The 25,947-nt window shown below is 42.8% G+C and overlaps 1 protein-coding gene across 4 annotated transcripts in view; it reads left to right on the forward strand.

Annotated features, from left to right (window-relative positions):
• Window positions 1-25,947, forward strand: part of ndst3 (N-deacetylase/N-sulfotransferase (heparan glucosaminyl) 3) — a 126,870-nt gene that overhangs the window by 36,504 nt on the left and 64,419 nt on the right. For all 4 annotated transcript variants that reach the window (XM_072669916.1, XM_072669914.1, XM_072669917.1 and 1 more), the window contains exon 3: window positions 25,505-25,592. In XM_072669916.1, the coding sequence (XP_072526017.1) occupies window positions 25,505-25,592 (88 nt within the window). The remainder of the gene's footprint in view (window positions 1-25,504; window positions 25,593-25,947) is intronic.

Raw genomic sequence — 25,947 nt, forward strand, 5'->3', positions numbered from 1 at the left:
TTGCTAAGCAGCTGTGTGTCTTGGTCATATCTGGATGATTCACATCAGCATCACAGTCAATAAGATTTATGCATCACACACACACATGCACACACACTCATATTACTAAGGGCTCAGGCTGGTGTTGGATTTTGTAGGTTAAGGTGAAGTCTCGAATTAAAGGAATGTTAATGATTTAAGCGCAGTGTGCCAGGGAAACACGGGGGGGGGGGGAGGAAGCGAGGAAGAGACAGAGAGAGGAAAAGAGTTGCTGGAAACTGAGAGATGGAGGGACAGAGAGAGAGAGAGAGAGAGAGCGTTGCTGTGACAACAAAATGTTTGGCATTTGTGTGGGATTATTTTTCTCTCCAGGCTTTCCTTTCTCTCACTTTCTTTCTTCTCCCCCTTTAATCCTCTCTCCGTTCTCTGCAATTTCTCCAAAAACACACCCCTAGCCTCCAGGCCCTCCACCCGCAGACTGTCGCAGACTTTCATGCTCACATTTCCAAGCACAGATTGCTGACGGCCTTCACCAGGCCCAGTCAGAGCTGTAACATATGATCTCTGTCTAGGCCCTAATCACATTAGCAATTTATCGTACAATATATGGACATGACCTCTAGGGTAGGGTACCATGACATATAGGAACATATTTTTGAGACCAGACACTGAAAGAGACGCTGCATATGATGAAAGACTAGGGTTGCACAATGTATCAATACAGCATCATCATCATATGGTCATATGGCAGGGTATGCAGTGTCACACAGGACAAATGAAATCATACATGCTAACAACTTGCTTGATACAAAAAAGGAAATTTCACACTGATCTCATTTTCCATTTTCCAGAGGCAGGTTACACCTGCATAATATCATTTATTTTGCTTCAATCTTTGATACACAGGGATATTATTACTATCATCATGTTGTATCATTGACTCCCGAAGAATCCAAATCGAAGAACAACAAAATATTGCAATGTCAGTTTTTTCCAGTTTCCAAAATCGTGCATATAATTTGTGGAATAATAAGACAGACAGCACACATGTATTTGTATAACCTCACATAACATTTCTCCAGTAATTCCTGTCCAGTCATTTGTATTTGAATCTCCAAAATATTCATAAAATGCAGAGTTTTCTCCAACACGATCTCCCAGCACTGTTTTATCAATTCTTCTTCATGCCCAAAATAGGTCTTGTTTTTGGACCGAAACAATCTACCTATATGGGCATTTCTATGTGAGATCATGTTTCCTCAGTTACAGGGTGCTGCAGTTCCTTTGTTCGGCTGCTAGATGGAAATACGAAGCTCACGCATGACTGCAAAAGCCCATTAAAGCCAGTGCTGTACTCCGTTCCATGTGCTGGCTCTGCTTCGCCAGTCTGGCTTTTTTTGTAGTGTTAAACGAATGTGTCTCGTGGGGGAAGCAGAGCAAATGCTTTTAACACCAGTAACCAGATAGCCTTCTCCAGAGTACATCACTCAGCCCAGTACAGGGTTTTTTTATACAACCAAATGTACAGCAGCAACAGTCGGAAAGCTAAAGGATGCAGGATGCAGCCACTCAGCTCCACAGTGCTCTCTTAGCTGTGCTCAAGGTTCCACAGCGTTTTAAATGTGGTTGATTTCAAAAAGTCAAGCAGATCCAGAAGATTTCATCTTCTGCAACCATCGCAGAAGCCCTGCACGGTGTTGCATTACCGAGGTTTGCCTGGTAAGGTTTATGTGGCATCCAGCCACACCCTTAATCAGAAATGATTCACGATCGATCTCAGCCCCAAAACCGCTGAGTAGTCCATCTCTACTCTACTCACTACATGAGATGCTTCATAGTAGTATCATCAGTAGTTCATCACGGTACTTCTGCAGATGATAATCGGCCAAGCCTACTGGCTTCTCCCTTGAGCAGGACAGCAGGGCAGAGGGAGAGGTTTGCTCATTTTCTCCTGTGGATCGCTCCGGTCCAGGCACCCTGAAGGCCCAGCGGAGCCGTGTCCAATCGTAGGAAATCGCTTTTAAAATGGCCAAAACGTGGGAGGCCATAGACTGAATTCTGTCACGGGCTGCCAAATGACCACACCTACACACACAGACCGAGACCAGCTGGTACACACACACACACACACAACTCCCTAGATGCTCCCCGCTGTTCGAGAGGCTTCAGTCACCCATAATCCTTTGCTTCTCATGCCATCACTTGTCACTCAGGATTTGACATTTTTCTCTTTTGTGTGTGGGCGTGTGTGTGTGTGTGTCTGTGTGGGTGTGTGTGTGTGTGTGTGTGTGTGTGTGTGTGTTTTCTGGGCGTGTGTGCCTTGACTGCCATCGTGACAGACAGGCCTGTTTCTTACATCATCTCTGCACAGTTCAACGGAGCACAGACAAGCACTTGCTTGTGCTCCGCATTTTGCACAGTGAACACACAAATAAATAAATAAACAAACAAACAAACAAAGCAGAAAAGAGATGCAGTTGAGTTCAACTTCACCGCAGTGCAAACGCTAAGTCTACAGTAATGGACTGGTGAGATGAAGTACGGGAGTGGAGAGATGTCATGCTGATGTATTGTCTGTGTTTTAGGGCTTAAAACTGATACCAATTTCTAAGCAGCATCCAGTGGCTCTCAGTAAACAGTGACTCCCAGTTGGTAACTGGCTCTAGAGCTTGACTGGTATCTTGACTCCGGTTGGTCCTCCACTTGCTGAAACAGCTCAGACACGTCAAGGCATGGACCCTGCAAGGCAGAAACTCTGAAGGTGCCCTGTGGCTCAGCAGGGTTGGAGCCGCGATCTTAACAGGAACAACTTGCCGGGCTCAGCATGGTAGAAGAGGGTTAGCCGCGGTGCTAATGGCTGGGCTCAGCAGAGTAAAGCAGGTTAGCCACGGCAGCACAGCAGTCAGGTAAAGACAGGAAGTGGGGAGAAGTCTTACCTGGCCTTGCACATCGATTAACCTTACAACCAATTCACCTTCAACACCCTGTTCCCAGTTTGTGGTGATGCCAGTCGGTAGGTAATCACCACTGTTGATTGGCAGCATCTCAAAAGCCTTGGCATTTAGAATTTTCAAGATCAGCCATATTGCATCTGTCCAAATTCTGTGCTGTTGAAGTTTACAAAGCAATAAACAATACATTTTCCACACTCAGCTGAGTGTGTGGGTCACCCACCTTCTGGAAGAGGTGCTCCTCTAGAGCAGTGGTTCCCAAGCCTGGTCCTGGAGGACCCCCTGCCTTGCACATTTAAGTGTCTACACACCTGATCCAATGAATCAGTTCACCTCTCAAGCTCCTCTGAACTACCGGTGGTTCCTGGCGTTTGTCCCCCCAACTGGATCAACTCAATCAGTTTGCAATTTAGTAAATTTAGTTACCAATTAGTAATCCTTAGGGTGTAAGAAAAGTCACAGAGCATATGGGGTTTATTGAGAGGCCCTTGCAGATGGTCCTCCAGGGTTAGATCACAGCTCTAGAATCCTGCCAGCCTCAACAAAAAGACTATGATAGCTGTGAATTGCTTCAAGATCCTGGGAACCACAATCATCAAGGATCTGAAGTGGGTTCACAATCCACAACACATTCTCAGATCTGCAGAGAAGACCATCAGCCAGATGTTCACCTGCCCACCCTGCTCAAACCCTGCACATCTCCAGACCCAGTAAGCATGCAGACAAAATCATCGCTGACCCATCTCACCCTGGCCATCACCTGTTTCATCTCCTTCCTTCAGACAGGCCCTGCAAATAAGGATTGTTGCCGACACTTGCTGTGTTATTTCATTTGCCACTATATGAACTATATTCTGCACAGACAGCATGTTTGTTTGTTTGCCAAACCCTTCTTCTTGACAAGCTTGTCCATTTTACTGTCTACTGGAAAGTAGATATGCAGTTATGCGCTGGAGTTTCTGTTTTTTTGGCTTCTCTCCCAGCATTTTTTAGCAGGCTGAACATGTTCATTGTAATGATTCTAAGTGGCTTTCTGTGTATATAGATGCTTGAGAAGCCTGTAACTGAGTCACATGAATTGTACACATTTCTGAGCTAAGCACTGATGAACAGGTGCTTAATGTGGGGTTTAATGGTTAAATAAAGGAGAAGCAGCCAATGAACAAAAATTCATTCGTTCACACAGCAGGTAAAGTGGCCCGATACAGTTTCTCACCAAGTCTGGTGTTTTTTAGGCTGTTTACGTCATCTTTCTTAATGTGAACTATCTGACGTTTACCAGAACAGTAAAAAGGGCACATTATTTGGCCACAGGCACTTCTTTGGTTTGCGTCTTCGGTTTGTTTAAACGTAATTTTTAAGCTTTGGCACTGCAGCAGCGCCCTCCTGTGTCCACATTTGGACATTTCTTCGAAAATTTCTTTAAACACAGAGCAGTTGTTGCAATATGTGCCTTTTAATGTAGTTGGAGCTTTCCCGCCACTGAACACCTCCAACACTGTTGTCGTCCACGTTTCCTTCTCCTCAGCGAATGTTGAGTTAGATTGACATAAAAATTGCATTAATTCTGATCTGTCTGTTCAGACTGAGCCACATTGCCGTGCTTTGGACATGTATCGGGTTTCACATGAAAGTGGCCCAATTGAAAATGTCAGATTCAGTGTGTTTTCTGCTGTTCACACTCCCACACAGATAACATCGGAGATCGGATTTGGGCCACTTTTACTTGTTGTGTATACATAACCTTAGTTATCTTAGTTATTATTTCATTTTTTATCATTGCCCAATGCAATTTTCAGCAGTATGTGAAAGCCATGTCTAGGGTGGGCTATATGTATGACACTATTCTGACATAGATAAAATGTGCTGGTACTGCCAGATTTAAAAAAAATTTTTTAATTCATAATTTGGTGCCCTAAACCCAGATAAACATCACTAATTATGTTCTTTGTAATGAAATATGCAGATGGACATTTGTCTTTAAGGGTAGCCTAGAATGAAAAACTGTATTGAGTTTGTTACATGGAAGTGACATATCACAAACCTGTCCGGAAGAAAATCCAGCAAAGGAAATCCGGCAGAGCTGTAAATCGAGCCAATTCCCAAACCACAGTCTTGATTCAATTCTTTTAAATTGACATAAACCCAGCCCACTTGAGAAAACCTTTAAAACCCAAATGCAAAGGCTAGTTAAAAAGAATATGGAGGCAAAAAGCCAAAGCTAGGCCGAACTGAAAAGCACCACTGCAGATATCCCGGTCTGAAAGCTGGGGGGTGGGGGGGCAGCTCAAGGTTTAAACCTAAAGCTAGGCCAACAGTAGAGTGAAGAAGGGCCAGCCAGGTATTAGGCGAGTGGATGCTAGGCTAAAAGCTAACCCAGCAGACCAACTACTATCTGTTCAGCTAGCCAACTGTGTACACCGTGCCGAGAAGACGGCAACACTATCTGGTAAGTTTCTTGTTAGGCTAAGCTAGGCTAGGCTAGGCCCAGGTGGCTGTGATGAATGTGTGTGTGTGTTTGCAGAATGAAAAATGGTCCCACCATCAGGTTAAAATAGAAGTGTGTAGGTGAGTGTGTGTGTGTGTGTGTGTGTGTATGTAAGAGTGTATTCTGTATCCTTCATGGCCTGAAGTAAGCTAACAGTTTAATTTCCCAGAGATGTTCTATATGAAACAAGCGCTGTATTCCCTGGTGTGTGTAAACACACACACACACACACACATGCGTAGTCACACACTATCCTCTGGGATTTAGTTACCTATTAGTCTGTGCTCCACAGCCCTATCCAGTCATCACAAAAGGGTGTACACACACACACACACACACACACACACTAACACACAACAGATGGGCTAACTGAGGTAAACTTAAGGTCAGATTCTCTGTAAACGTCCTGCTGTCGCCTCTTAGAGATTGTCTGGGTTTTGTGAGTGTGTGTGTGTGTTTGCATTTAAATGCATTTAGGAGCGTGTACAGGCTTTTCTTTTGCGTGTGTGTACGTACGCACATTAGCAGTGCACTCCACTATACCATGAATGACTGAAGAAACTGAGGCTGGCATTTTAATTGGCTGTTCATCCTCGCACTGACATGTACAGCACAAATCAGACCTCACTATCCATCACCTTCACACACACAAACACACACACACACCTGCAGAATGACATTTTGAAAGATGACATTGTTTTGAGTGTAGCTGTATTTTGTAGTAAATTAGGAAAAATGGCCTCTCTCTGCCTGTGTGTGTGTGTGGTGCCAGTGCCGGCGCTGGGGAAAAATAACTTGTTATTTAATGAGACTACAGAAGCTATAGTCTCAGCGCCTCTCTCTCTCTCTCTCTCCGGGGAAAGCTTTGTCCAGATGTTTCCAGCTATCTGTCAGCATTTGCAACAGGTTCCTTTTTCCATCATGTCCTTTTATCTTCTGACGTCTCTCTTAGGGCTGTACCGATACACCAATATGGAGTTAATGACCCGATAGCAATGAATTACAATTAAAGTGATGGTTTGCCAAGAAATCAGATTTGCAGACGCAAGCAACGGAAGCAAAAAGTCAAGAGACTAGACAGATATAAGTAGATATAAGATATAAGTAACTGTAAGACCTAACAAACGGGTAATCTGTTGACTGTGGGACAAAGGAAAGGACTGTAGGACTGCTGTTAAGAGAAATCATCCAGAGAGTGAGCATATATCAGTTCACCTGGTTTAGCAAGTTCAGCACCCCACCCAAATGACTGATCTAACTAAACTAATTTTAAATACACAGAGACTGTTATTTTAGAAAATAAAACAGCTAGCGATGTCAGCTAGAGAGATTAACACCTATCTAACATAAGCTAGAGCTGTTATCGTTAACGTCTAGCTAACATCAGCTAGAGCTTTAAACATGTAGTTACTGTAAGCTAGAGTAGTTAACGTCTAGCTAACATCAGCTAGAGCTTTAAACATGTAGTTACTGTAAGATAGAGTAGTTAACGTCTAGCTAACATCAGCTAGAGCTTTAAACATGTAGTTACTGTAAGATAAAGTAGTTAACGTCTAGCTAACATCAGCTAGAGCTTTAAACATGTAGTTACTGTAAGCTAGAGTAGTTAACGTCTAGCTAACATCAGCTAGAGCTTTAAACATGTAGTTACTGTAAGATAGAGTAGTTAACGTCTAGCTAACATCAGCTAGAGCTTTAAACATGTAGTTACTGTAAGATAGAGTAGTTAACGTCTAGCTAACATCAGCTAGAGCTTTAAACATGTAGTTACTGTAAGATAGAGTAGTTAACGTCTAGCTAACATCAGCTAGAGCTTTAAACATGTAGTTACTGTAAGCTAGAGTAGTTAACGTCTAGCTAACATCAGCTAGAGCTTTAAACATGTAGTTACTGTAAGCTAGAGTAGTTAACGTCTAGCTAACATTAGCTAGAGTTTTAAACATGTAGTTACTGTAAGATAGAGTAGTTAACGTCTAGCTAACATCAGCTAGAGCTTTAAACATGTAGTTACTGTAAGATAGAGTAGTTAACATCTAGCTAACATCAGCTAGAGCTTTAAACATGTAGTTACTGTAAGCTAGAGTAGTTAACGTCTAGCTAACATCAGCTAGAGCTTTAAACATGTAGTTACTGTAAGCTAGAGTAGTTAACGTCTAGCTAACATCAGCTAGAGCTTTAAACATGTAGTTACTGTAAGATAGAGTAGTTAACGTCTAGCTAACATCAGCTGTCGACTGGATATTTCGGGTTGGGGGACTATTTTCTATTCTCTGTAATAATCGATCCGCCTGGGTCAGGATGTCTCTACAGTTTACATGACCTCTACGACAGTGGCCCAGTATGGAGCACAATGGAGTGAAATATCGCCTCAGCCAAGGGTCAGAATTTGGTCAAGCTTCATGTCGTCAGAACCGGAAAACTACAGAAAAATACCGTAAAATACGCCTCGCTTGGCTGCAGCGCCAATATTTCAGCTATTTTAGCCTCTCTCATTTCCCCTCCTCCATCCCATCTTTCTCCATCTCTCTCTATCTCTCCCCGGCGGGGCATTGATCAGCGCGGCGAGGTCATTAACATGTGTCTCTGTCTCTGTCCGCTCAGCCTCGGCCTCCAGAGAGCGTGAGGAAGAGAGGGAAAGAGGAACCCAGAGACTGAGAGAGAGAGAGACAGAGTCAGAGAATGAGAGAGGGGGAGACAGGGAGAGGACGAGGGTGGACAGCGCAGAGGAGAGAGGAGGGAGACGATATGGAGACGGAATAGGAGCTGATAGGAGGAGGCAGGAGATGAAGAACAGATGTGTCATTGGAACAGGGGACGAAGACGAGGGAAGAAGTTCGGAACGGGAAGAAGAATAAAGCAAGGGTGACAGGTTTACACCTCTAGCTGTGCGGGTTCCTAAAGGCCGCTCACACTTTTATTCCACACAGCAGGGGTGAGGGACCTTGTACGCTTGTGTGTCTGTGTGTGTGTGTGTGTGTGTGTGAGGCATTGATGCACAGCTGTGTTTGCAGTGTTGTAAATATGATTTGCCCTCTCTGCAGTCTAATAAAAAGCAGCCAATCTGATTAACTTGATTATTAAACCCACCACATGCAGTATTTCATCTTTCTCTTATTCTCCAGCTGTCTGTCTGTCTATTCACACTCGCTCAGCACTTTATTAGGAACAACCAGGATTAATCCTGGGTAGGACCTTTTTTATTTGCAGCTTCGGTTCTTTCCTTTGGGGTTCTGGTCCATGTTGATATGAATCTACAATATTCTGCTGGAGGCAGAACTGATGCCTGGGAAGGCCACTGATGAACACAGACCTCACTGTCATGGTCACGAAAGCAGGTTGAGATAATGCAGGAAGTAGGCATTAGAAGACGGGTCGGTTGTTGTCATGAAGGGATGGACAATGTGAGGAATACTCACTACACAATATGCTGTAGCATTCAAACCATGATTACCACACCACCTGAACCAGCCTCAACTGTCGACACAAAGCAGGTTGGGTCCATGGATTCTGCTGTTGACAGCAGAACTCTAGATTCATCAGACCAGGCTACCTTTCTCCAGGCGTCAGCTGTCCAGTTGTGGTGAGCCTGTGCCCACTGCAGCCTCAGCTTTCTGTTCTTGGCTGACAGAAGTCCGACCTGATGTGGCCGCCTGCAGTTGTAGCACATCTACCTCAAGGTGTTTTAATGCTTAAACTAGTGTGACCTGAAATTTTCCACACTTAAGACTGCACTTTTTCTCATGGCTGATGTGAACATTAGCTAAAGCTAAGTGGTACAGCCTTATGGTTAGTGCTAGGGTTAGAATTCCCAAACAAGAGCGGCTCTCTGATCAGAAATTGACCATTGGTGAAGGGCTAGAGGATCACAAACACAGATTTCTGAATCAGCAGATGTACACTAGCAACATAGGTGTTTACAAAGAAGTGGCCAGGGAATGGATGAAGGGTCAATATAGTGTATTGATGGGCTGGTGGATGATGAAGGTATGGAAGCAGGTATGAGGGAGGAATGAGTGTATTATGTATGGTGTATAATTTTCAGTTTGACCTTTGATATTTTGTGAAGGTGATACCTTAATGTCTTTTCTGCTGCAACTGTAGCCTACAGTCGATTACCACAGGCGAGAACACGAGGCGTATCCTCTCATATCTGAAAGACCTGTCGGGTTAATACATGCTCATAATAGATAACAGTGGGCAGTTACTGAATTTTTGGCTAGACTGGAAATTATGTTATAAATATAAAAAAAAGTTATTAATTTTACCCTCTGTCACTCCCCAATTGTAGATACCTAGCACACTCATTAGGACTCTCCCTGATAACATGTAATGCTCCCGACACTGTAATACCCGTGGATACCCGTGTGTCCCCAGTGTCCTCTTTTAAAAACAAAACTATGGTTATTTGAATCATATGTTTTTTAAGATGATGATCAGCACATCTTCAAGCAGGTGTGTCCAAACTTTTGACTGGCTCTTTAGCTGGTAAAGAGGCGTAGAGAGTGGTGGGCGAGGAGAGGAAGAGAGAAAAAAAGGGGAGAGGAGAGAGAAAACAGAAGTACAGAACAGAAAAATTGCAGCGAGAAAGAAAAAAGAGAAAGTAAAAAATAAATGAGGGGGCAAAACGAAAGGACAGAGAGACAGAAAAAGAGAGAGGGAGGAAAGAAAGAGGAGGGGACAAAGCAAGGAGAGAGATAGAGAAAGAGAGAGAGGGAGAAAAGAAAGAGGAGGGGACAAAGCAAGGAGAGAGATAGAGAAAGAGAGAGGGAGAAAAAAAGAGGAGGGGACAAAGAAAAGAAAGAGAGGGAAGGAAAAGAAAGAGGAGGGGACAAAGCAAGGAGAGAGATAGAGAAAGAGAGAGAGGGAGAAAAGAAAGAGTAGGGGACAAAGAAAGGAGAGAGAGATAGAAAGAGAGAGGAGGAAAAGAAAGGAGTGGACAAAGAAATGAGAGAGAAAGATAGAGAAAGAGAGAGAGAGAAAACAAAGAGGAGGGGACAAAGAAAGGAGAGAGAAAGAGAGAGAGGGTAAAGAAAGAGGAGGGACAAAGAAAGGAGAGAGAAAGAGAGAGAGGGAGAAAAGAAAGAGGGGGGACAAAGAAAGGAGAGAGAAAGAGAGAGAGGGAGAAAAGAAAGAGGAGGGGACAAAGAAAGGAGAGAGAAAGAAAGAGAGGGAGAAAAGAAAGAGGAGGGGACAAAGCAAGGAGAGAGATAGAGAAAGAGAGAGAGGGAGAAAAGAAAGAGGAGGGGACAAAGAAAGGAGAGAGAGATAGAAAGAGAGAGGAGGAAAAGAAAGAGGAGTGGACAAAGAAATGAGAGAGAAAGATAGAGAAAGAGAGAGAGAGAAAACAAAGAGGAGGGGACAAAGAAAGGAGAGAGAGAGAAAGAGAGGGAGAAAAGAAAGAGTAGGGGACAAAGAAAGGAGAGAGAAAGAAAGAGGAGGGGGCAAAGCAAGGAGAGAGAGAAAGAGAGAGAGGGTAAAGAAAGAGGAGGGACAAAGAAAGGAGAGAGAAAGAGAGAGAGGGAGAAAAGAAAGAGGGGGGACAAAGAAAGGAGAGAGAAAGAGAGAGAGGGAGAAAAGAAAGAGGAGGGGACAAAGAAAGGTGAGAGAAAGAAAGAGAGGGAGAAAAGAAAGAGGAGTGGACAAAGAAAGGAGAGAGAATTTGGGGAATTTTGAAAATGCGCAACTAATAAAACCTGAATGGAAAAAGTCAATTACCATTTACCCACATATGCAAAAAGAGCAAAAGAAAAGCCGTGAGCGCCTCCGGTGCATCAGCTAGTGCGTTGCACTATTCATTAGTTTAATTCTTATTGCTGGATCCACAGCGTAAACACAGCCACCAACTGCTGTTACGCTTCCACAGAGCACTTTCCCACCACCCTCTACTCCACACAAGTGTCCAGCTTGTATAAAGCAATGGCCATTCTCTTATCAGTTGGCACAGGTGGCCGGCGACTGGAGACTGCTGGCCCTATGGATGGTCCGATCACGACACGCAGCTTTTCAAAGGCTGCTTTCCACATCCTGAAATGCTGAATTCAAAGCTTGTCTGAAAAATGGCTCTGCACTGCTCTCCCAGACCTGTCTGGTGTGTTTGCTCTACCAGATGTATGGTGGATGTGGTCGGGGTGGCCTGGAGATTTCGGCCCTCATTAGGTGGGCCACTGCTTGTCCTGCCCGGCGTCTTTGAACTGCAAACAACAACACAGTCATCAAAAGACTGCACAAGGCAGAAAAAAAGGGCAAAGAGTGGAGAAAACGAGAGGTCGAGGAAGAGTGAGTAAAAGGAGAGAGAAAAAAAAAATCCACACGTATCCAGATATTTTAAAAACGGAGGCTTTTGAAAAAAGAGAGATTGAAGCCCCACTGACAAGTTTCCGGATATTTTTAAACATGGAAGCTTTTTAAAAAAGATAGATTTAAGCCCCATCCGCACGTATCTGGATATTTAAAAAAAAAACTGAGGCTTTTGAAAAAAGAGAAATTGAAGCCCCTTCTACATGTACCCGGATATTTAAGAAAAACAGAGGCTTTTCAAAAAAAAGAGAGAGTGAAGCCCCATCAACACGAATCCGGATATAAAAAAACAAAAAAAAACGGAGGCTTTTGAAAAAAGAGAGAGTAAAGCCCAATGAACACAAATTTGGATCTTTTTTAAAAACGGAGGCTTTTGAAAAAAGAGAGAGAGTGAAGCCCCATCCACACGTATCCAGATATTTGTAAAAACGGAGGCTTTTGAAAAAAGAGAGAGAGTGAAGCCCCATCAACATGTATCCGGATATTTGTAAAAACGGAGGCTTTTGAAAAAAGAGAAAGTAAAGCCCCATCAACACGAATCCGGATCTTTTTAAAAACGGAGGCTTTTGAACAAAGAGAAAGAGTGAAGCCCCATCAGCATGTATCCGGATTTTTTTCAAAACGGAGACTATTGAAAAAAGAGAAAGTGAAGCCCCATTAACACGAATCCGGATCTTTTTAAAAACGGAGGCATTTGAAAAAAGAGAAAGAGTGAAGCCCCATCAGCATGTATCCGGATTTTTTTCAAAACGGAGGCTATTGAAAAAAGAGAAAGTGAAGCCCCATTAACACATATTCGGATATTTTTAAAACGAATGCTTCTGAAACCGAGAGAAAGTGAAGCCCCATCCACACGTATTCGGATATTTTTAAAAACAGGGGGGGGGGGTTGTTTTTTTTAAAGGCAGTGCAGCCTCATCCACACATATTTTTAAAAACATCAAAACATATCCACATATTATTTTTAAAAACGGAGGCTTTTGAAAAAAGAGAGCGAGGGAAGGCCTATCAACATGAATCCGGATATTTTAAAAAACAAGGGGTTTTAGAAATAGAGAGAAAGTGAAGCCCCATCCACATGAAAACATCCATAAAGTGTTTTTGTTTCCTTTTGTGTGGAAGGTGAAAATGAACTTTATAAAAAACACTCCCATCACAACACATGCATGTGTCTGACTAAATCTCAAATAACCCCTTTTCTCCCTATACAGTGAACTACATAAGTAATGATTTCAGATTTCAACATATGAATAAATGCAAAAACTGTTCTATTACAATTCTATATTAATGCTCCATTTAAATTTTGAATCTGTAATTTAATTACTTATAGTAAAGTACAGTGCTTTTGAGGTACTATCAGCCCATACAGGGCTAGCATTGCTCATGCAAGCTTTTTTGGCTCTGTGTGGATAGAACGGGAATATTCTCAAAAACGGAGGGAGGGAAATCTCTGTTTTCAAAAATGTCTAGGAATGTTGACATAGCCTAGGAAAAAGACAAAAAGGAGTAAGGAGAGAGGGAAGAAGATGAAAGAGAAAAAAAGAGTAAATGAGAATGAGAGATAAAGAGATTGAGGAAGAGAGAGGAAAAAAAAAATTAAAATGGAGAGAGAAAAATAAGAAATTAAGAAAAGAGAGACAGAACAAAAGAGAGAGAGAGAGAGAGAGGTAGAAAGAGAATGGGGGTGGTGGTGATCTGGGAGACAGCACTTCTGTTCATGAAAAAGAGATGTGTGACCCAATTTATGACACACACACACAGCTTTTCTCCTGTGCTGCAGTTAACCTTTTCTACTTTACTGATTCTGATCCGCCAGCCTCATTCACTCACACACACACACTCCCTCCTTAACCTACAGATAACCCCATACACACACACTTTGCATTGCGCTTTTAACATGAGCCTGAGATCATTTTAATTATTGACTTTGTGAAATGTGTGCAAAGCTGAGTGTGTGTGTTTGTGTTTGTGAGAGAGAGAGAGTGTGTGGTGCACTTACTGACTCACTGGTGTCCAGACTGAGCATCTGGACCACAGCAGGCTTCAGAAGTGATGCCAGCTTAATCCACACACACACATACACACCATCTCCTCTACACACACACATACACACACATCTTGTGAACGTGAAGTATAAGGCGAAAGTAGCGTCATTGTTTTCCCAAATATAAACACTGATTGACAATCAATTTCACATGCTGTTGTGCAAATGGAATAGACAACAGGTGGACATTATTAGGAATTAGCAAGACACACTCAATGAAGGAGTGGTTCTGCAGGTGGGGACCACAGACCACTTCTCAGTACCTATGCTTTCTGGCTGATGTTTTGATCAGTTTTGAATGTTGGTGGTGCTTTCACACTCGTGGTAGCATGAGACAGACTCTACAATCCACACAAGTGGCTCAGGTAGTACAGCTCATCCAGGATGGCACATCAATGCGAGCTGTGGCAAGAAGGTTTGCTGTGTCTGTCAGCGTAGTGTCCAGAGGCTGGAGGCGCTACCAGGAGACAGGCCAGTACACCAGGAGATGTGGAGGATGCCATAGGAGGGCAACAACCCAGCAGCAGGACCGCCTCCTCCGCCTTTGTGCAAGGAGGAACAGGAGGAGCACTGCCAGAGCCCTGCAAAATGACCTCCAGCAGGGCACAAATGTGCATGCGTCTGCACAAACGGTTAGAAACCGACTCCATCGTATGAGGGCCTGACATCCACAGATGGGGGTTGTGCTCACTGCCCAACACCGTGCAGGACGCTTGGCATTTGCCAGAGAACACCAGGATTGGCAAATTCGCCACTGGCGCCCTGTGCTCTTCACAGATGAAAGCAGGTTCACACTGAGCACATTTGACAGATGTGACAGAGTCTGGAGATGCCGTGGAGAGCGATCTGCTGCCTGCAACATTCTTCAGCATGACCGGTTTGGCAGTGGGTCAGTAATGGTGTGGGGTGGCATTTCTTTGGAGGGCCGCACAGCCCTCCATGTGCTCACCAAAGGTAGCCTAACTGCCATTAGGTACCGAGATGAGATCCTCAGACCCCTTGTGAGACCATATGCTGGTGCAGTTGGCCCTGGGTTCCTCCTAATGCAGGACAATGCTAGACCTCATGTGGCTGGAGTGTGTCTGCAGTTCCTGCAAGATGAAGGCTTTGAAGCTATGGACTGGCCCGCCCGTTCCCCAGACCTGAATCCGATTGAGCACATCTGGGACATCATGTATCACTCCATCCACCAACGTCACGTTGCACCACAGACTGTCCAGGAGTTGGTGGATGCTTTAGTCCAGGTCTGGGAGGAGATCCCTCAGTGCAGTGTAGTTATTGGGTTGGTGTTAAGGTTTAAATTGTGAGGTTTTGATATTGGTTTGTTTAGGAGTTTTAATTTTAGAATTCAGATTTTTGTTCTTTGTATTGGTATTGGAGTTTTAATATTGGGCTTCAGATATTAATTTATTTTGGGATTCAGATATAGGTTTGTTGGGTCAGTGTTCCAGTTTAAATTTTGGGATTTGAATATTTATTTGTTGGGTAGGTATTCAAGTTTTAATTTTGGGGTTCAGATTTTTTTTTTTGCTTTTAGTTTTGAAATTGGTTGGGTAGGTATTAGAGTTCTTATTTTGAGATTCGGATATTCATTTGTTGGGTAAGTATTCGAGTATCACATGAATGCTGCACGTAGCATCTGCACCTATCAGACCTTACTAGTTAGCAAACTTAGCCAAGCTAATGTGGGTTGCCCAGTTGCCATGACAAAGCTGGAAGGTGCTTTTATCCACCATTGAAATAGTAAGGTTAGACATGATAAAAACATCAATGTACTTTGTTGCAATTAAGCTTCAGGGCATGATCCCACTCCCAAGATTCAGTTATTTCCTAGCAGACAGACACCAACTTACAAAGAGGCATATTTTTATTAACCCAATAAACCTTTCAAGTAGGAGGCTGTCAATCATGTGTTCATCTCAGAAGCAACATCTGGTGGTTTTTGTAGTCAGATTCACTTGCACGTTGCACTGCCTGTTTTGACTGTCCATTCGCTTCTCTTCTAAAATGACTGGGGGGTGGCAAGCGATTGTCTTGTGAAAAGCCTTAGCCTTCAGTCCACACTGCTAACATGCCCATGTGGTCCCTGTATGGGTGGCCCAACTGGGAAGCAGAAAGTTTTGTCCTCAGGTCCCACATTGGCCTCACATAGGGATGCCCACCAGCCTAGATGGAACCCATGTGTGATTAAGATGGGCTGCAAAGATGGGTCCCAGTAACAACATATGTACAACTTAGAGCCTGTGCCCTCCTGTAACTCACCTAGCCTAGACATGATCTTTTTGACTAGACAGCTTCTGAAGGCCTAATCAATGGCAGAGCTTGCTTGGCATAATCTGCCTACATGCCAAAATTGGATCATTTTAAGAATTTAAAAAAGAATTTACCTGCTTGTTGCTTCTACCTTATAAAAAATTGAGCTCAAAACGAAATCATTAGGCCTTCTCCAAAGGCCCAGAGGGTTTCCCCTCTGACACATGCACTCATGCAAACACAAATTCATTTCCAGTTCATAACAGAACAGAAAAGCATTCAGTGGGTCCAACATGCTTGAGGCTAATATTGTTCTGTTAAGGGGACATATGATGCGAGAGAGAGAAGAGAGAGAATTTGGAGTGCCTACCAACCTACTGTCAGTAAAACGGGGGGTTTCAAAACACTGTTTGGATTTGCCTCCCCTTCCTCCATTACTAGCAGGCACATTAGAATTGTACCCCTCCTATCCAAATAGCTTTGACCAGCTGTGGTTGGCTTATTGACCTAATAATAGCCAACAACACTGGTTCTATGGATCTTGGTAGTGCTTGCATTAGCTTTCTGAGCTAATGTAGGACAGTCTGGTGTGGGGGGCGCTAACACAGCAACCTGTTGCCTACATCTGTACGGCTTTGCACCTAGCATATGCCACCTGTTTCTACCCTCCTGTGGTTGGGGTTCTGTTCACTGGTTTTGATTTTCCTCTGTCGAGTCTTGGGAACTCTGCTAGATTCTCCAGCCTTAGCTAAGCTTGGCATGCTGTGCTAGCGTTAGTTTTAGCTGGCTCACCCTCAAGTACCAGTGGGAGAATGGAGCTGTCGTTTACAGTCCTTCTTGCATCTCGTTCTGAAAGTATGCTTCTCTACGCTGCTTCTCGTGCACCGATTTTCTGAAGAAGTCTGTGGCAGTTTGAGCAGCGTAGGGAATCTGATGAACCCTGAGGAGCCATAACTTGTTGGCAGTAGTCCTGGATTCTGTCGCTCTGAATACTGATTAATTCAGAGTGTCTCATTTTGAATGGTTGTGCACTTCACCAGAAGATCAAATCACCACTGTTTTTTTTTCTTGCTATACCAATATTTTAAGACTTTAGCTGTAGGTCATGATTATGGATCTTAATGCCCAATACTCCATACTCATCTCCTTAATGCCTCAATACTCCCACCACCCACGACACCCCCATCTCAATACCCTTTTTCTCCACCACCCAATCTCATTGACGACCCATTACTCCACCCCATCTTAACACCCCATTACTCCTCCCTATCTTCTCAACATCCTATTACTCCACTTCTCGACAACCCATTACTCCACCCCATCTCCTCAACACCCTATTTCTTTCTCTATCTCTGTGTGTTTGGCTAAACACATATGGAACAAGCTAAAGGTAAAGTGCTAACATCGTCACACCCCTCAGACATTGGAGTTTGATGCCTTTTCTGGATAAACGCCACTGATTGATCAGGAAGAGTTTATTTGAGTATGTGTGTGTCATGATTAGTAGATAGGTCTCTTGGTATAAGCCATTTTAGAGGCTTACTTTGTGTTTATGGCCAAAAGTGAAAGGGGAAAAACATTCCAGCGATGTTGTGTTTCACCACCCCTTAACTCCTTTGGTGTTAGGTTGGGGAAAATACCTCGATTATGTCATATTTAAATGTGCATTGTTTCTTTTTGAGCATCTTATTGCCGTAGCTAAACTAGGGAACTCAATCCAGCTTTGGCCCCACCCCTTTTCCCTATTCCACACCCTTTTCCACCATGTCCCCTCCCTTCAATCGCTTACGGGAAAAAAACTCAGAACGTACAATAATAACTGCGCTCATAAGCACATTTTCTCACATTAACGCATTAAAGTTTCATCGTCCTTGAAGTATCAGCACTCAGCACCCTCCCCAGATCAATATAAGGCAGCGCTGACTAAAATAAAAGTGCTGAATATTTAATGCTCTTGAACTGGTTACATTATCATGCAGAAGAGCACTGTTGCAGCAGCCAAACGAGACGGCAAAACTTTCCCCCACCACCCCCCCACCCCAACCGTTCCCAACTTTCCTGATGCGTCCATGCTTTCTGTTGTTATTTTGGTCCCTTCTTTCACGATCTCTGTCGCTTGAGTGTGTGTGTATGTGTGAAAGAGTGAATCTTTGTCAGGGGTTTTGAGAGAAAAGGGAAATTTTATGTCAGTGAAATAAATAAAAAAAAATCCCAGTGCTCTTCACTCTGGCTGCTCCATTTTCGTTCGCTGCAGGTTCTCTCTCTTTCTCCCTCTCTCCCTCTCTCACTTTCTGCTAATCCTGTCATCCCCCTCTCCCATCCTGCCTGTCTTCTTTTTTTTTTTTTTTTTAGAGTTTCTTTAACCGCAATGTCAGATTCCCAATCCGCTACAGTAGCTCCTTCTTTTTCTTTCCAGCCTCCTTCTTTTCTCCACCCGCTTCCTTATGTTTTGTCCCTCTTTCTAATCCGCTCATTAATTTTTATGTTTATTCACATTATCATTCTGTTCCCTGACACAAAATCATGGGCTCATCTGACCTGAGAACAGGTTCCTCTAACCATGACCTTAAGATTAGGGACTGAAAGGTCGCTAGTTCAATCCCCTGGACTGGCAGGAAAGAATGTGTCGATTTTAGAGTTCTTGGTGGGAGCAACACTGGAATTAATCTGCTTAAATTTGCTCCTTCTTTCTTTCCAGCCTCCTTCTTGCCTGTTTCCATACGCCCCTCTTCCTAAATCACAGTTATTTCAACGATTTCAATTTATTCACTTTATCTTCCTTGCAAAAAGACCCGCTACAAAACCCGGAAAGGCAGTATTTCAATGGCTGGCTGAGCTAAAAATGCTCTGAGTTAAACAACTGTTTAGTTTTACATTCAGACCGACTTTATAGGCAAAAATGCAAGAGGAAAAACTGGGGGACAGGGCAGGACCAACCTGGAGGCAGTAGGGAGGATGAGACATCAGCATCTGCGAGCTGCAGAGAAGGTGTGGAAGTGTCATGTTTTTAGAGGCAGGTGGAAGCTGGTGATTTCAAGTTTCAAGTTCAAGTCATGTCAGGACATTTATGCATTGATTTGCTTGTGGTGAGGCTCAGGTTGATACTCTACAGGAGGACAAAATTATATACATTCTAAACATCTTAAAATAAAGTTATATAAAAAATTATATTAAATAAATACAAAATACACACAAAATATACACAAAATACAGAATATACAAAGACAGGGGAGATCTGTCATATTGGATGATCCCAACGGCGGTTTGTACACAAACACTAACGAATAATACAGTAAAACACAAAAAGCCGTAGAGTTTACCCGGAGCTCTCACCAGTGCAGCCATTCAAGATATTAAGTGATGTAGCATTAGAGTCTCTTGGTAGAACTTTCGCTAAAGCTTCCATATTTTGAGTGTCGCTGTCCTCTCTGTGTCCTTTCAGTGTGGCTATCTACCCGAAGCAGTTTCAGCTGGGTTAGCTTTTGGTCAGGCACCCTCCTAGCACCTGCTCACTTCTCCGGCTTGGCTTTCTCTGATATGTGGTTAGCCTTAGTTTTTGCTACTAGAGGTTTTAGCCTAGCTTGATTCCCAACGTATTTTCTTTGTTGTCTAAATTTGAGTTCCACTTCTGCGGTAATTGCAACAGGAAACACTTGGGTGACGAGGCCTGGTTCATGTAGCAGCCCGTATTCCCCTAACTAGCAGAGTCTGGAGGTGATGAGCCGCTCTCCAGTATCAACACCACTGTATTCTCCTGAAGCTACTGCTGCGTTTTATTGCTTCATTACCGCTTTGACTAAGGCTTTTGCTAGTGGGCTTGGTTTATGTCAGTTTTGGGAGTGTGAATAGAACAAGACAAAATGAAGAGTTTTTTTGGAATTTGGGGATTGGCCTGTTCTCCAACCCTAATCTAACACAGCTGTGGCCAGTCAGGTTTTTGTTGCAATGAAGAGACAACAGTTTGAGGTTTATGTTTTTTCACTGCCATGCACCGATCTTAAGTATCTCTTTACAACGGCATCTGTCAATGACTGGATATAGTAGGCAGCAAGTGAGCAGTGTCACTTCAGTTCTTGAAGGCGGTGTGTTGGAAGCAGGAAAAATGGGCAAGAGTAAAAGTCTGAAACTATGTGAGGCTAGACGACTGGGAAAGAGCATCTCAGGCAGGTCTTGAGGGTATTCCTGGTATGCAGTGGTTAGTAGGTACCTACCAAGTGCTTTAAGGATGGACAACTGGTGGCAACAGGGCTTGTTGGTGTGCAGTGGCAATGAAGGTTAGTCCGTCTGATCTAATCCCCAACAGAAGAGCTACTGGAGCAAAAATTGCTGAGAAAGTCAACACTGGCAGGTCAGAGTCTTTTAGCGATTTGGTTTTAATGTTATGGTGATGTATAATGTGTAATGTGCAATGCTAGAACAGAGAATCATTCAGAAAACATACTTTGCAAACAAATCGAACATCACAAGTCAGTCTTTCCCCTGAACATCAAAGATGTCATGCTCGCTTTCTGTGTGGTATTTGATATTGGGCCGAACTGACTCCCTTTCACATCATGGTGTCTCCGAGATACATAAAACGCTCCCCCCTTCCTCCCATAAGACAGTGTAACTTGGCCATAAATATTCATAAACGCACCTAACCCAATCTAAACTCGGCTTTGCCAAGCGCTCGTTCCGCCGCAGACATCAAATTAACCGTCAGTCACTCGAGAGGCAGATCATTTTGCATTAATGAGCTCTCAATCAAAAAGCGGCTTTATTGAGTTACGATGTAAAACACCCACACACGCCCACGCCGATCCGGGTGGCGCACACACACCATGCGGTCGATTAGATTACCGGCAAGCGTGTATCTCAATTCATCATTTAAATGTGATTTTAAACGTCGTTTAGTTACGCATAAATGGAATTAAAATCAGGGACGTCTCTGGGAATAACAGTCACACTCGTAGCAGAGTAATTGAATGACTCCGGCTACTCTCGTGGGGTCCTGCGAATGTGTGTGACTGTGTGTGACCGTGTGTGTGTGTGTGTGTGTGTGTGCGGGTTGGGGGGGTTGTGGGGGTTGTCGGCACAAGGCCCAGCGCTGTGTGAGAAATGGCTTGGTGACACAGCCTAACTTGGCTAGCACACCCATTCCTGACTACTGCAATATTGCCATACAACCTGCAAAATACTGACGTCTCACACACACACACACACACTAAAAGCTGACAGTCAGGTGAAGGATATTGATCGAATTTGCATGGTGTGTAAGGCAGGAAATATGGGGCTGTATTTTTTTAGACCTGTGCTGCCAAGGCACCTGCCAGCACCAAAAACCATTACTCATAGAGAGAAGATCGATCGAGCAAACACACACACACACATACCAACACACACCGCTTGCACTTGCACACAGATACACTTATTTGTATACTCGCAAGCACAACCCCATCACTTTGGCAGCTTCCATCCCACACACTCGTTACTGATCCCTCACACACGTAGTGTGTGTGTGTGTGTGTGTGTGTATTTTGCACATGATTTCTTGTTTGCAAACAGTGAGCTGAATTGTGGGAAATCATTTAGAATGGGAGCACCAGCCCTGGAGCTCTGCCATTCTGCAGCGTTCACATCCAGCCCTAATGTAAATCATGTCATCCAGCAAATCATGGTCTACAAGAAATGCTGAATCTTAGGTCCAAATGTACTAGACACTCTACGCAAAAAGGGTTCCCCTATAGTACTGAAATGGGGTACCTTGACTTTTCACCCTTGTTGGTGATGTTTAGAGGTTTCCACCCATGCAAAGAACCATTGAAGCAACCACTGAAGCATCCAGTGAACCATTTGGACTCCAAGCACCTGAAGGCTGTAGCTTTTCATTTGGTCTTGTCATATTTTCATCACATTTTCCTGAAATGGTCCAACTCACAGTGGTCTCCATCCCTTATTCTGGAGAGCGATCTTCCCACAGACTTTGGATCCAACCCTGATCCATCTTAATACAGCCTTCAGGAGTCCTTGATTGGCTGAATTCACCTGTATGGTTGAAGTTGAATCCTACAGGAAGGCCATTTTACAGGAGGACAAAGGGATCAGTACCTTGTCTATCTCAATGCCCATACTTTCTCTACCTCCAAGACCTGAGGGTAGAATCTCTCCTTTAGCATCTGCTGGAATTGGTTGGCTCCATCAAGTTTTACCATTGAGGTCTTTAAGATGGCATAAGACATATAGGTCTGTAGGTTCTCCTCTTGTCTTGATGACCACCTTACATCACTGCGTTCTGTTGTCATTACATTTTCCTAAAAGGGTCCAAATCAATGGTCTCCAGCCCTCGTTCTCGAGAGCGCCCTTCCCGCAAACTTAGGATTTAACCATATTCCTTCCTGCCTGAGCCATCTAATGACTGCTGCTGGCTGAATAGGGTGTGTTACATTTGGGTTGGAGTTAAGGCTTGCAGGAAGGTAGCTCTCCAGGAGGAGAGTTGGAGATGACAAAGGAATCAGAGCCCAGAAGACTTTTGGGCTGGTGCTCTGGGCGGCTTCATGGCAGCCATGTAAAGCCGAGCAACCCTGTAGCTGAAGTTGTGAGCCTTGGAGAAGAAGGGTGGAGATGGGTTGGTCAGAATCTTCTAGGAGTGTATTTCCCCTTAATTTCTGAAGGGTGTACTTCTTCACCTCTGAGGCTTAATGAACTTCTGAAACATAAAGTGTCCTACATCCAGTGGTATCCAGTGGTAGATAGGAAGTCTGAAGCTCCTAAAACTGCATTTTTTGCTTAGTCTAAGAAGAAAGTTCCTACTTTATACTGATGGGGCAATCTCTGCTAAACTTCACTTTGACCCTTTTTACTTGCGCCTGTTGAATTCAGGAATAATAAGAGCAGTTTAGAGGACATTGACAGGTGTGGGATCGTTCTGCCTGCCTGCTCGCAAAGCTATACTCTCTTTCCAAGTCAGTAAATTGTCAAAGTGGGTACTCTTGAGTGCTCTGATTGATGCTGCAAGTGAAACTGTTCAAACCGTGAAGATGAAGGATGGTCATTTTATCAAATCCTCACTGGAACGTTACGTCCTGTCTTTCTAATGGCTTGATGGACACCAATGTAAAGTTAACAGACTTTTTAAAAATGTGATATCGGCTTTTATATATGCATAGCGATGCTGACAGTCAAACTGACTGAGTTCAGATCTCTTAAATAAAAAGACAGACAGACAGACGGATAGACAGTCAAACCAATCATGTCTGTTCTAGCTGGACATTAGGCTGTTTAAAATACGGTAAAAGACAATCATTTTTTACTGCAACTCACAAACTAATAATTATACCTGTGGTCACAGTTCGTGTTCTTCCACATTATGTGAAAATTTTATAAACGTCAGTTGTAATATTTCTTACTGCACTTGTAGATAATGCAATAATTCTTTAAACTTGCAATATACTTTTCTTACACTCCTAAAGTTGCTCAACAAGCTCTTAAAACATAACTGAAGTGTTAAAGGCTCAGGAAAGAGGTTGTGCTTGTTGGTTAAACTATGATTTTGAAGTATATTATATTTATCAGGAGTATTTGATTTCTGCTTCGATTCATTAATTCATAACATTTTAATAATGAGAGGTGTTGTTTTTGGTGGGCAAGTAAAAACAGCCCAATCATAAAACCACCAGTGATTGTAGCCATGAGAGTTGGATTTAGTTAGACACAAAGTTGCTATTCATCAGCAAATCAGCGTCACAGCATTTTTAACAAGTACATTGTGCCCTATCACTTTTGGAGTTGGTGTCACCCAAGATGAGGATAGGGATGAGTTGGGTACTACCGTTTCTCGTTAGGTTGAGCCGAATTGATGTCAGTATTCTGTGAAGTGTAATGAACTTCAAATACAGCTATAAAAAGTAGCGTTTTTATCCAGTATATCTTCATTTGAACAGCATTAAGAGAATGGAAGAAATATGAAACATATAACTAAAAACATACAACTGATGAAAAGTCTTTTGTAAAAACTAATTAATGAAAACATACTTATAACTTGTTGAAGTGAGTGGTAATTACCATGTTGAGATCCAAAAAGTTATATGAAAGAAGATGCTGTAGATGTAGGACTCTGGGAAAAAAAACGAACACAGTTTAATTGTTTTTCCAAAGGTGATGCAATTAATATTGATAGGTCTTAATAAGTATTTAATGGGGTGTCCTACTTTTTTCATGTTGTTGTAGTTGAATTGACTTTAAATGTCTGAATCAGCATTTCTTATTCAAGTTATTCAAGAAAAGTAAAATGAGTGGCCTTTATATTTGTCTTGCAATCTAAAGATACAAATGTTTTTACTTAATTTCAACAAAACAATGTTTCTTGTGATTAGGTTTGCAAAGGAGTGGAAAATTTCAGATACATTTCCAGTAAATCACCAGTAACTTTACCATGGGAATAAACGTGAATAAACAGGTAATTATGGGAATTAACGGGATTAATTATTTAAATAAGCTAAAGGTGAGAAACTTACATATAGTTGGGATATACTTTAAATATACTTAAGCATAATTTTGGCTAAAATAATTAATTAGGATACCAAAACAGTTGCATATCAAAGCTGCTCCTCAGTCCCAGGCACATGGTACAATACACACTGAAGGGCAATTGAGGCCACACCCACTGCTTTCACTGTCCATTCCTCCTAAAATTTTGCAACCCTCCTCACAAGAAAGGTAAGTTGTGATCATCAGAAAACATTTGTTATCTTGAGATCATGAAATAAATATGTTGGGATCATCAGAAAACAGCTCTTGAGACATTAAGATCACAAGACAAATAAGTTATGATCATTAAAAGACAACATTTGTTATCCTGAGATCACAAGAAAAAATAAGTTGTGATAATTAGAAAACCAAACAATAAGGTAACTTATTGCCTTTCTGGACTTTTGTAGCTTCTGATTCTTACTAGATGTTTTTACCAGTAGCGTTCTGGCTTTTTGCTATTTACAAATGCAGCTCTGAAATTGCATGCACACTTGCATACTTACCAGTATTCCCAGAAACCAGTAGATGTGATATTCTCAGCATGAAAGACCAGCTGCTCTTTTATTTCTGAATGATGTACAAAAATACACAGCTGCAACGTTTTCTCTCTGAAAGTTAAAAACCCAACTGTAATAATAACAGGCAGGGTAGATTTTGCAGCTTCACTGGAATAACAAGCAAATTACACTGCCATCATGTTTCCACTTGTAAAACTAAAATACCATCAAAGAAATGTTTCACTTTTCCAGCTGTGATCTGGACATTACTGTATTTACCAGTAATATATCAATTCACACATGAGCCCTCGCAGTTATTGTCCTGGTATTGTACTGGGTCTCCTGCAGACACAACCTTTAAAAGTGAATTAGTGAAAGTGACTTATTTGTAATCTGTCAGCAGTTAGTAATCAGGACTAGACCGTCCGTAGTGTGTTGATCAGCTCTATGCTCAAATGAACCTTTTGATTGTTTGATTCTCCTCTAGGCTCTTCTGGAGACACAGAACATGCTGCGGACTCAAATCTCAAACTTCACCTTCAATCTGGGCTTCTCTGGAAAGTTTTTCCACACAGGTTGGTGTATGTATGTGTGTGTATGATCGATGGGGGTAAAAAAAGCTTGTACGTTTCTATGATCAGAGCGTGATATGCGAGTCTGCCAACAAACGGTCTATCCTGGCCCGATTGGCATGGCAACAGTACTGGTGGCATGGCAACGTTGAAGTTTTTCAGCCTTTTTCTGTGCTAAAGTTTTTACTATTTTTGATCCATTTGATGTTTTCCATTTGAAGTTCCCCCACACGATCTTGAGTTTATGCACCATGGAGAGTGGCATTGAGGAGGAAGATGGTTTTTAAATGTGTGTTTGTGTTTGAGGGGGCATGTAAGACGAAAACAGCAAAAAATGAAAATGGATAGTTGGCCAGGT

This window comes from Salminus brasiliensis, chromosome 24 (genome assembly GCF_030463535.1).
Source record: "Salminus brasiliensis chromosome 24, fSalBra1.hap2, whole genome shotgun sequence".
Classification (NCBI taxonomy): domain Eukaryota; kingdom Metazoa; phylum Chordata; class Actinopteri; order Characiformes; family Bryconidae; genus Salminus; species Salminus brasiliensis.